We start from the raw sequence: 12380 nt of genomic DNA, 5'->3' as shown, positions 1-12380 counted from the left end.
TGACAGAAAGTCTCCTCTGGCGCACACACAAGTTGTCACCCACCACAGAAGAGAACCTGTGGATGTCACGTGGAAGGAATGATGTCATGGCTTAGTCACATTTCACTATTCAAAAGCATAGATGAAGGGAATTTCGTTTTTATCATATCCATGCTTTAAGTCATAACCTTAGCTGCTCCCACGGCAAACCAGGTCATCTCCACTGGTTCCTAAAGGCATCAAAGGGTGTAAGCAAAGCCACTTGGCCACGATATGGAGCGTCTGTTAAGTTAATGAGTATCTGATGTTCGTAAGTAATGTCAGGGTCTCTTTAGTACTGTGGGAAAGTATCGGACCAGAGCCTGGGGTGTTTGGACTGAGCGCGTCTTGTCATTTTCTTACTTCCTTGATACTAAATTGGTATCCTTCAATCTTGCTGGAGTGGTGGTTTTGGCGGTGTGTGTGTGTGTGTGTGTGTGTGTGTGTGTGTGTGTGTGTGTGTGTGTGTGTGTGTGTGTGTGTGTGTGTGTGTGTGTGTGTGTGTGTGTGTGTGTGTGTGTGTGTGTGTGTGTGTGTGTGTGTGTGTGTGTGTGTGTGTGTGTGTGTAGGGGGGTGGTGCATAAGCACACATAAATTCTAGCATGGAACAAACCTGTGCAAAATTATAAGTAAGTCTGTAAGCAGTCAGTAGAAAAGTAGTTCATGCTATTTTGATAAGTCTGCCATTTATGAATTAATTTGTTTATTATTGAATCAAGATCTCATACTTTGCTGCTATTCCACCACCTTAACGTTGTGTTACTTTTGCACGCAGTTTGTTCACTGACCTGTCTCATGTCACTCTTTAGTCACCATAAGTGCACTTCATTATGAACATAAACAAACGGGTCCCATTGGCTGGCTGTGCTGGAAGGTAGGACACCGTGTGCTCTCTGGTTGCAGGCCACAGTCGCAATCATATTAATCCATATCCTGTACTCATCTTCCTCTCCTCCAGCTCCTCCTAGGGAAACCCCGGTGTGGCGGTATCCCTTCGCGATGCGAAGATGGCGACCCAGCCCCTTCCCACAAGCATCACTGCTATCCACCCCTTCACCCGGGAATCACTGGTGGAGATCGAGAGGCTCCAGGAGGAAAGGGAGAAGGCCGCAGAAGTAGAGGGCCAGAAGGAGGTAGAGCCACAAGGCCCAAATGCTGATCTGGAGGCGGGCAAGAATCTGCCCATGATCTATGGAGACCCTCCACAAGAGCTACTCAACACACCTCTGGAGGACCTGGACCCCTTCTACAAAGCACAGAAAGTCAGTCAGCTTGTGTTAACTACCTTCCTTACATACCCCTAAACATTTCTTTTAATGTTTTCAAGTACACAAACTTAAGTTTCTGTGTTTTTCAGACATTCATTGTAATCAGCAAAGGAAACACGATCTACAGGTTCAATGCTGAGTCGGCTTGCTACCTTCTGAGCCCCTTTAGTCGTGTTAGGAGAGGAGCCATCAAAATTCTCATACATTCATATCCTTTCAGCCATTGTTGTTCAAGTGCTGTAGCTGTTTAGTGGCAAATAAAGAAGAAAAGTACCTGTTTATATATACGTAAGATGTCATTGTCAGTTTCCTTAACCCTGATTTAAATTATTTAGCATGTTCATCATGCTTACAATTCTAGCAAATTGTGTATTCATGACGATGAGCAACCCACCAGCATGGAGTAAAACTGTTGAGTGAGTACAGGACTGTGATGAATTTAATCCTGCATGCACTTTATGTTTCCTTCTACACAAACTCATAATGAAGCATTTCCTTCCAGGTATGTTTTTACTGGTATTTACACCTTTGAGGCAACAATCAAAGTGTTGGCGAGGGGTTTCAGTGTTGGACCTTTTACATTCCTTCGAGATCCATGGAACTGGCTGGATTTCATGGTGATCAGCATGGCGTAAGTGAGGCCACGTCTCATTTTTAAACCCTGCAGGGGATAAGAGGGGTATAAGAATGTTGGATCTCCTCCTTCTTATATTGTTGACTCAATTTTTGTGTGTACGTCTTTCCTCAGATATGTCACTGAGTTTGTTGACCTTGGCAATGTGTCAGCCCTCAGGACGTTTCGTGTACTTCGAGCCCTTAAAACAATTACTGTGATTCCTGGTAATCTTTCTATTTTTAATATAATTCACAAGTACAATAACCTGATTTCAGAAACGATTCAGTATATGACCTCAGCTCTTGTTTAACATTTACCGACAAGGCCTTTTTGTACTTTCACCAATGTCCGCTTGTGTTTTCAGGTTTGAAAACCATTGTGGGCGCCTTGATCCAGTCAGTGAAGAAGATGGTGGACGTCATGATCCTGACCGTCTTCGCTCTTGCAGTTTTCGCTCTTGTCGGCCTTCAGCTTTTTATGGGCAATCTACGTCACAAATGTGTGCGATGGCCCATCCTTACAAATGGAAGCGACTTTGTTAACTCCACATCCCTATTCGACAACACAATGTTGACACACAATGACACAATCGGTGTCAACGGTACAGCGTATTCCAACAGTACTTTTGACTTCACGGAATATATTGAAAACAGTGGTACGTTGGCAAATATCACATCTGCTGCTGTATTTTGAGCTCATCTTCTCAATTGTGAGTGATTTTGATTCGGTTTCTTTCTTTCTATGTTTTGTTTGTAGATAATCAGTATTTTTTGGAGGGCAGCCTGGACGCTCTTCTTTGTGGAAACAGCACTGACGCTGGGTTCGTAACTTTACATGATCCACACTGCCACTGCCACACTAATGCACTCAGGTGTGTTACATTGCAAGCTGGTTGTTCTTCTGTTTTGATAGAAGGTGCCCAGAAGGATTCACATGCATGAAGGCTGGGAAGAACCCCAATTACGGCTATACCAGCTTTGACTCCTTTGGCTGGGCCTTCCTGGCCCTCTTCAGACTCATGACCCAGGACTACTGGGAGAACCTTTTCCAGCTGGTTAGCACTTCTTTCATTTGCTGGAAATTTACTTATGTGGTCCCATTAGGAAGTATTAGGAAGGAAGTATAGAAATATTTGTCCTTAGTTCTAGTAGCTTCTGTCTTGTTTTAAACCCAGGTTCTACGGGCAGCGGGTAAGACATACATGCTGTTCTTTGTGGTGGTTATCTTTCTGGGCTCCTTTTACCTCATCAACCTCATCCTGGCTGTGGTTGCCATGGCGTATGATGAACAAAATGAGGCAGCTCAGAGAGAGGCCAGAGAGAAAGAGGAGGAGTTCCAGCGGCTACTGGAACAACTCAAGAATCAAGAGCAGGTGAATATCACACGTGGCAAAGCGATAACAATTATATTTCATTGTTTTAGCAGCCACGTTCAGAAGTGCATTGTCTTTTACCACTCAGATCTACCTGCAGGCGAGCCGTGCAACCAGTAAGAACTCGCTGAGTCATCACGCAGCGTCTGAGATAGAAGATGACGAATGGAGCCTTGAACAAGATGACACTGTCAAGGGCGGTAATGGGAGGATTGTTCCACGTATGATCATCACTGTGCCCCCCGAGGATGAGGTCAGCTGGTCTCACCCCTGTCATAGCTTATTTGGCAACAATATCACAATGTGATTTGTGACTGTTGGGTTTCTTGGGGTTAAAAGGAGGAAGGAGATAATGCAGCTGCAATGGGTAAGTATAGATTTTTCTGAACATCTATTAACATGTTTTACAGTCTGCAGATGATGATGATGATGATGATGAGTGCAGAGAGAGAGAGAGAGAGAGGTCACTGGGCTCTCTGCACAGCATGCTGTATGTGGAGGAAACAGGCTTGTCAAAGAGAACAGCAAGTGCTTTGACAGTTCTCACCACAGCGGCTATGGAAGGTACAGAAGCTCCTGTTCCACACAGAAGCTCATAACCCTATATAGTTGAATATCATTTGCCATTTCTCCATTAGGACTTACATTTATGGTTCCATTGTAGCTTTGATCACACAAAAAGTAGATTGTGATACCATAATGTGGATTTCAGGGTTTCAGTTTTGTGGATCAGGTTGTACACAAATCCCTTTGAATTGCAATGCATAAGGCTTCCTTGCATGTTCATGGAGGCGATTTGTGATTGCTTAGGGTTGTTGACATTGTGCACTCATTGTCATCTGAGGCCAATACAGTAGCTTTGCAGCCTGCCACCGTTGGGTTAAACTCATTGTGTATGAGGAGAGATCTTGTGTCAGCATTCAGTGGCATGCTGTTATGGTGTTAAGCTAAGGCTATTTTAGCCTAACTAGGACTTGGCTCAGAGGATGAATTTTAATGTTACTCACCACTCTTTCCTAAATGTGTCCTATATCCTATATTGCACTAAAAGGATTCAATCACTGGAGCGCATCGAGGAATTCTAGTAAAATCAAATGTCTTATTGCTTAATGTACTGTAAATCCGCACTTCCCTCACTGATGCCTGCTTTGTCTGATCCGTCTAGAGCTGGAGGAGGCTCAGAGGCCGTGTCCGCCCGGCTGGTACAAGTTTGCCGACACGTACCTGAAGTGGGACTGCTGCGGGCCGTGGGTGGTCTTTAAAACGCAGGTGCATTGTGTCGTGATGGACCCTTTAGTTGACCTGACCATTACCATCTGCATCGTGCTCAACACCCTCTTCATGGCCATGGAGCACTATCCCATGACCCCAGAGTTTGACCACATGCTCTCAGTGGGGAATCTGGTGAATATGCACCACAGGATGACGTATCAAACCATTTCATTTCATCTATTCACTTCAAATAACATCATACTCCTTTAGGTTTTCACTGGGATCTTCACGGCAGAAATGGTCTTTAAGCTCATCGCCATGGACCCATACTACTACTTTCAAGTTGGCTGGAACATATTTGACAGCATCATAGTCTCTCTTAGTCTGGTGGAGTTAGGCCTGGCTAATGTCCAGGGCCTGTCCGTCCTCCGCTCCTTTCGTCTGGTAAGACACAGCGATTTCATTTCTGTTGTATCATTTGAACGCAATGCGGGTATTGTCTCTGTGAATATACACACACACGTCTTTTTTGTCATTTTCTTTGACTGCTTGTGTCTGTCCTGTGTTGGAGATAGCTTCGTGTCTTTAAACTAGCCAAATCCTGGCCCACACTCAACATGCTGATCAAGATCATCGGGAACTCTGTCGGAGCTTTAGGAAACCTGACTGTGGTGCTGGCCATCATCGTCTTCATCTTTGCAGTGGTGGGCATGCAATTGTTTGGCAAGAGCTACAAGGACTGTGTGTGTAAGATCTCCTTAGACTGTGAGCTGCCACGCTGGCACATGAACGACTTCTTCCATTCTTTCCTCATCGTGTTTCGAATTCTGTGCGGCGAGTGGATCGAGACCATGTGGGACTGCATGGAGGTGGCCGGAACTGCCATGTGTTTAATTGTCTTCATGATGGTCATGGTCATTGGAAATCTAGTGGTGAGTACAACACAACACAAGCACCTGAGATACTCCGGTTTCACCAAAGACCCTTCAGTCACTCATGATACTCATCCCTGAAACCTGACAGACATGGCCGAGGGTCAACTGTGCTCAATACCCAAAGCTTCAGCAACTGTCACTACTGTGAAGTTGTTAAGCTGGCAAAGGTTCCATAAAGCCTCTCTAAATCTAACTGTTGCCAGGAAATGCTGTGGTCTGCATGTTGCAGCTGTCTATCATTAACCTCTCAATGGAGGGATGCCAAGGACAGCTGGGGGATGAAATTGTTTCCACCAGGGGGCATTACAAGATATTAGCAGTATATCATGAGCACAAATTATGTCAGAATCTAAAAATACAAAGAAATTACAGCATTTTTGCTTTTTTGACAGATACCGTAGCATTTAGAGTTTGAAAAATGGCCTCAGATATGAAGTTTAATGAGGCACAGGACAGGATGTTACACATGAACAATGGTGGCCCTCATTGTCTCGTGTCAGGCACTGATTCAGTCGCATTGAAGTTCATTCGACGGGAGCCAAAACACTGCCCATGACATTTTACATTGGCCTCACAGATGAAGGACATACAGATGATCACACACATAATTTAAGCATCATATTAAACCGCAGCAGCCAAAACCATATCCTGTTGGGTTATTCATAGAAATGGAAAAGGAAATGGATCATCATCAAGAGCTAACAAAAGTATCGTACTGCACTGTGCCAACACACACCCCCCCCCCCCTCCCCCCCACCAGAGCCCCAACCCCCTTCCACCCATAATCATGAAGGCACACAATTTATGCTGACGTAACGACAAATAGTATACTTATGTCACTTAATGGGAGGGAGTTTCTATTTGAATCAAATGAGGTGAGCCAGCAGACAGTGGTTCTGACCTTGAGTACGTACTCAGATCCGGCCCAAGTTGAGTTAGCACGCTGCCACCGAGGGAACAAACACAGACAGCTGAGCGAGTAGAGCTCAGGTGGCAGCACACTGGGTGTTAAAGGGAAGTCATCTGATCATTGTTAAAGACGTAATCACATTGACTCATCAGTGCAGCGGCGTATGAAGCAGTGGATTTACTCGGGAAAACATAAATATAGGAAAATACTCTTTCCTCTTAAGGCCATTCTTCTTCCCAAACTCATTATCAATACTTTTACATATGTTAGAGATCCTGTTCTACATTCTCAAACCTATACGCCTAGTGAGAAATCAACAACAGAGATGCCTTCCCTTCTGCTCCCGTACCACTGGACATGTTTATCGGACATTGGACGCTGCTGTGCTTTCACTCATCCCCGTCATTGATTGATCGGTCCGTGTAACAGTGATATCCCGCTAAACCTGGGAAATCAGTACCAAGCCAGTGACTGACAGGTTTTGGAAACTAAAGATGGCTTCACTGCTCTGCAAGAGGAGGCAAACACCATTATATTTATCCACGAGACCAATTTAATATGTGATGAGTATTTGAGCCATGGAGTTATGTGTCAAGATTGTCCACCATAAAAATAAATTCCACTCAGTCGTTTATTAAAAGCAATCGATTATTCATTTTTCAAATTCAAGTTATCCTGCCCATTGCTGTTGTGTTGTAACATCAAACCCTCCATCACGTGTTCTCCATCAGGTGCTGAACCTCTTCCTGGCCCTGTTGCTCAGCTCTTTCAGTGGGGACAACCTCTCAGTAGGGGACGACGACGGAGAGATGAACAACCTCCAGATTGCCATCATCAGGCTCACACAAGGCGTTGATTGGGTCAAAGCGTACATCATTAGAACTGTCCTGCAAACGCTCGGCAGGAAGCCTGAGGAGGGTCGAGCGGACGACGCCGATCCTGAAGCGGAGGCCATTGAAATGAACCACTTGGACGCCGGTCAGACTTGTAAAATAAGAGATGGAATATCTAATTGTTTAGTTGAGGTCAGGCCATCTGGATTAAAAGGGGATGGAGAAGATGTGCCAATTGCCCAGGGAGAGTCAGACTTTGAAAACATATGTGAGGAGGATGAAGATGATGACGAAGATGTGGATGATGCAAATGATGACATCGACTTGGAGATTCCAGGGGAGAAAAATAATCACGTGGTAGGAAAATTGTCTAATCTAAACCAAGTCTCTCGTCAGCATTTCTCTGCGGTTCACAGTTCCTTCTCGTGTGTGTCTTGTGGCAGACTCATACTTTGGATGATGGGGACTCGTCAGTGTGCAGCACAGTGGACTATCAGCCACCTGCGCCTCATGCTGAAGAGGCGGAAGAAGAAGAGCCTGAGCCAGTAGAACCAGAGGCCTTCTTCACAGACGGTACGATCTCCTACTGGACTTGAGACAACATAACTGTTCTTGCTTGTTAACTCACTTTCTTCCTTCCCCTCCTCCCCCTCCTCCTCCTCCTCTCACAGACTGTGTGAAGCGCTGGCCATTTCTGACTGTGGACATCACGCAAGGTAAAGGCAAGACTTGGTGGAACATCCGCAGGACCTGCTTCACTATTGTGGAGCATGACTGGTTTGAAACCTTCATAATCTTTATGATCCTCCTGAGTAGTGGAGCCCTGGTGAGTGACGTCATCAGTGTGACAAATGTTGAAACCTTGTTATTGTGAAGATAAAGTAAGTATCTAATATCTTCTTTTGGCAGGCTTTTGAAGACATATACATAGAGAAACGCAGAAACATCAAGATTATCCTCGAGTACGCTGACAAAATTTTCACCTACGTCTTCATCGTTGAGATGCTCCTAAAATGGGTTGCCTATGGTTACAAGACCTACTTCACCAACGCCTGGTGTTGGTTAGACTTTTTCATTGTAGATGTAAGTTTTGACATCTTGTTTGGGATAGGTTAGTTTGGCGTGGAAGAAGTTTAGTTTCAGATAATCACTTGGTAGCACTTGAATAGGAAATGTTTTGATTCTGCCACAGATTTCCCTGATTAGTTTAGCTGCCAACTGGATGGGCTACGCTGATATTGGACCAATCAAATCCCTCAGAACACTCAGGGCACTGAGGCCTCTTCGAGCTCTGTCAAGATTTGAGGGGATGAGGGTGAGAGATTTTAAATCAATAACTGTAAAACAAAGTGTTAATATGTGCATGACTATTATTGATATACAACCTTTAATGTTTAATGTTAATATTAACTTGACTGGCTTTCCCCTAATGCATGCTTACAACACGGGTGCTGTAACAGAGTTTACTGAGGTAAGAGTCCAAGATTCAAATTTGCTTTCGATAGTTCAAAAGTTGTTCCAAGCCGCACCTAATGGTATTTGTCAGCCAGTTACATGAAATGTATGTAAGGCATTATATGAACAGCCACATGATGGCGCTATATGCTCCAGAAATGTTGCCCCGTGACATTTTTGCACAGGTTTTTGAGTTATCCAACCAAACAAATGTTATAAATGGATGTGTGATTTTTGTACATTTGACTAACGTTTTAATAGAGTTAATTTGTTCTAAATCAATGTTATATCTGTGGCACAGGTGGTGGTGAACGCTCTTGTCGGGGCCATTCCCTCCATCTTCAACGTGCTGCTGGTGTGCCTGATCTTCTGGCTCATCTTCAGCATCATGGGAGTCAACCTGTTTGCGGGAAAGTTCTACCGCTGCATCAACACCACCACAGAGGAGCTTTTCCCCATGACCGTGGTCAACAACAAGAGCGACTGCCTGGCTCTGAAAGAAGCCACACAGGAGGCCCGGTGGGTCAACGTCAAAGTCAACTATGACAATGTTGGAAAAGGTTACCTGTCCCTCCTTCAAGTGGTGAGGAAGACTGCGTGTCGGCAGTGTGCACGTGTCATTGGAATACATTCAAATTGAGAACGTTTATTGTTGTGCGGTGCTGAAAGAAGTGTTTTCTGTAATTGCAGTCGACTTTTAAAGGCTGGATGGACATCATGTACGCTGCAGTTGACTCAAGAGAGGTATTCGTCATTTACTTATTGCTCACTGCTTACCAGTCTAACCTTTGACCCCTATGACGGCCTCACACTCACCTCTCCTACCTAATAATAAAAAAGCCTAACGAAGATGAAGTGACACCGCAATCAATTCTGTTTTGTTCATTTTTAGGTGGAGGATCAACCTTCTTACGAGATCAACCTCTATATGTATATTTATTTTGTCATCTTCATCATCTTTGGCTCGTTCTTTACTCTCAATCTATTCATTGGTGTCATTATTGACAATTTTAACCAACAAAAGAAAAAGATAAGTACCGCACTTTTTAAAAGACGAAGATCCGTGCATGTGATATGAACGAATGCCAGATAATGACCTTCCTCTTCCTCTTGTGTCCTGTCTGCACGGAGATAAAGATATCTTCATGACGGATGAGCAAAAGAAATACTACGAGGCAATGAAGAAACTCGGTTCGAAGAAGCCGCAAAAGCCAATTCCACGGCCAACGGTATGGACCTACATGTTTATTTATTATATTACTGCGTGTGTATTTGAGCGAGTCGTAGTCATATTAGCAATACTCTCAACTCATTTAACACCACCAGATGTTTAAAACTGTGAACAGCGAGAAGCCAAAGTAATGACATGTCCACTGGGCATGTGTGGAATGAAGGCGTCATCGGTGACCTCGCCTATTGACCTTTCCTGCACACCTCTGCTGTCAACAGGCCAAGTGACCCAAGTTAGATTTGCGTCCCTCTCCTTTGCCTTTCTAACCTTTCACCTCTCTCTGACCCCCGCCCCCCCCCCCCCCCCCCCCCCAAGAACCCCATCCAGGGCTTGGTGTTTGACTTCATCAGTCAACAGGCCTTTGACATCTTCATCATGGTGCTGATCTGCCTCAATATGGTGACCATGATGGTGGAGACAGACGACCAAAGTCCAGAGAAGGAGGACTTCCTCTTTCAAATCAACCTCGCTTTCATCGTCGTCTTCACCGGCGAGTGTGTGTCAAAGCTCATCGCCCTTCGACAATACTTCTTCACCAATGGATGGAATGTTTTTGATTTTGTTGTGGTCATCTTATCTATAGCAGGTGGGGACCTTCTACACTATAAGCACATTTGTGAGTTATATTGAGTAGAAATTGCACTGAATAAATAGAGGACATGTATTTTCTCTTAATAATGCGTAAAAGAACCAATGTGAAGCTCTTCCCTTCTCCTTTTGTTTCAGGCTTAATGCTTTCAGACTTGATTGAGAAGTACTTTGTGTCGCCCACTCTGTTCAGAGTGATCCGACTGGCCAGAATTGGGAGGATTCTGCGTCTTATTAAAGGAGCTAAAGGCATCCGGACGCTGCTGTTTGCTCTGATGATGTCACTTCCTGCCCTGTTCAATATCGGCCTCCTCCTCTTCCTCATTATGTTCATCTTCTCCATTTTCGCCATGTCAAATTTTGCCTACATCAAGAAGCAGGCTGGAATCGATGACATGTTCAATTTTGAGACGTTTGGCGGCAGCATAGTCTGCTTGTTCGAGATCACGACATCAGCTGGCTGGGACGGACTTCTACTTCCAATACTGAATCAGGAGTATCCGGACTGCGAGCCGGACTTCGAGCACCCAGGAACGGATGTACGGGGGAACTGCGGCAACCCGGGATTGGGCATCTTGTTCTTCTGCAGCTACATTATCATCTCGTTCTTGGTGGTGGTCAACATGTACATTGCCATCATCTTGGAGAACTTCAATGTGGCCCAGGAGGAGAGTGGTAATGCACTGTGTGAGGATGACTTCGACATGTTCAATGAGACTTGGGAGAAGTTTGACGCCGATGGCACTCAGTTCATTACGTACAGCCAGCTGTCCGATTTTTGCGACGCCTTGCAGGAGCCGCTGAGGGTTCCCAAGCCCAATCGGCTTCGCCTGATTGAAATGGACCTGCCCCTGGTCATCGGGGACAGGATTCACTGCCTGGACGTCTTGTTGGCTGTCACTCAGATGGTCTTGGGAGATACGGTGGAGATGGCAGCAATGAGGGAAAGCATCGAGGCTAAGTTCCTTATGAGCAACCCCACCTCAGACTCATTTGCACCCATTACCACAACGATACGACACAAAGAAGAGGAGATGGCTGCTGTAGTCCTTCAGAGGGCTTACCGCACCCACCTGCTGAAACGCTGCGTACGCCACGCCGCTTTTATGCATCGCTTCAAGGAGATGAAGAGCCACGACGACGACGGTGCGGATCCACCGGAGGAGAAGGGGCTGCTCGCACGAAAGATGGGAGTGCTCTACGGGAGCAACGCGGACCTTGCAGAGGCGATGGAACAAGCCTCTTTGCAAGTTTTACAGAGCCAACAGCTTCTCAAGGCGGAGACGCCGTCTGACGAATCAGGGGCCCGCTGTGATCAGGAACACATTGAGCCAAATGTTATGGTTGTACCTGTGGAAATCACAAATGAGGTCCTTCTACATTCTGCCCCCATCCAAAAGCTCTTTGCTATTCACGGAAACTTGAGGGAGTCAATTGTATAACGGGAAGCCAAAGAGAAAATGATTGATGTCTTCCTAATGTTAATGTCAGCGATCAATGCAAGGTAGTGTCGTTCACTTTAGATGAGGAGATCCTGCCCATGTCTGACTCTTATACATATTCAAATACCTTTTTATTTTAAGCACATTTAACACATCTTCCTCTTTTATCATGTGATATTGAAGTGGCTTTTCAGATTAACGGTGAAACTGGAGTGCATGGTTTCCTCTGAGAATATCCAAAGGGACGTTCATTCTAACGGGGCGGGTGCAGAAACTAATGCAAAATCACTCTGTTGAATGTTGAAGGAGAATTTTAAAACAAATGACAGATATACAAAGTCAGTGTGTGAATCAAACAGTTTCGATTGTGAAAACAGACAAAAGTGTGTGTTTGCCAGTTGTGTTGCCTGTGACGCTCGCTTCTTTGCATATCGACAGAGGCAAACAGTGCAGTGACTGACATCTTGTTTCCAAATGAAGGGCACAATTAGACTTTATTT

The 12380-nt window shown here is 45.0% G+C and overlaps 1 protein-coding gene across 1 annotated transcript; it reads left to right on the top strand.

Annotated features, from left to right (window-relative positions):
• Positions 1 to 1025: 1025 nt before the first annotated feature.
• Positions 1026 to 11981, top strand: scn4aa (sodium channel, voltage-gated, type IV, alpha, a). The gene is made up of 25 exons (XM_076151770.1): positions 1026 to 1280; positions 1376 to 1494; positions 1613 to 1702; positions 1789 to 1917; positions 2035 to 2126; positions 2267 to 2557; positions 2659 to 2722; positions 2815 to 2956; positions 3077 to 3274; positions 3363 to 3527; positions 3685 to 3838; positions 4440 to 4678; positions 4757 to 4930; positions 5062 to 5418; positions 7063 to 7572; positions 7608 to 7737; positions 7836 to 7990; positions 8074 to 8247; positions 8357 to 8479; positions 8921 to 9202; positions 9310 to 9363; positions 9512 to 9651; positions 9746 to 9848; positions 10166 to 10436; positions 10577 to 11981. Exons 1-25 carry the CDS (start codon positions 1026 to 1028, stop codon positions 11878 to 11880), a joined length of 5715 nt encoding a protein of 1904 aa, XP_076007885.1. The 3' UTR covers positions 11881 to 11981.
• The last annotated feature ends 399 nt before the right edge of the window (positions 11982 to 12380 follow it).

This window comes from Genypterus blacodes, unplaced genomic scaffold (genome assembly GCF_046128005.1).
Source record: "Genypterus blacodes isolate CSIRO-AG114 ecotype Tasmania unplaced genomic scaffold, CSIRO-AGI_Gbla_v1 ptg000055l_1, whole genome shotgun sequence".
In the NCBI taxonomy this organism is placed as follows: domain Eukaryota; kingdom Metazoa; phylum Chordata; class Actinopteri; order Ophidiiformes; family Ophidiidae; genus Genypterus; species Genypterus blacodes.
The sequence above is the reverse complement of the archived record's forward strand: the minus strand, read 5'-3'. Positions and strand labels throughout refer to the sequence as shown.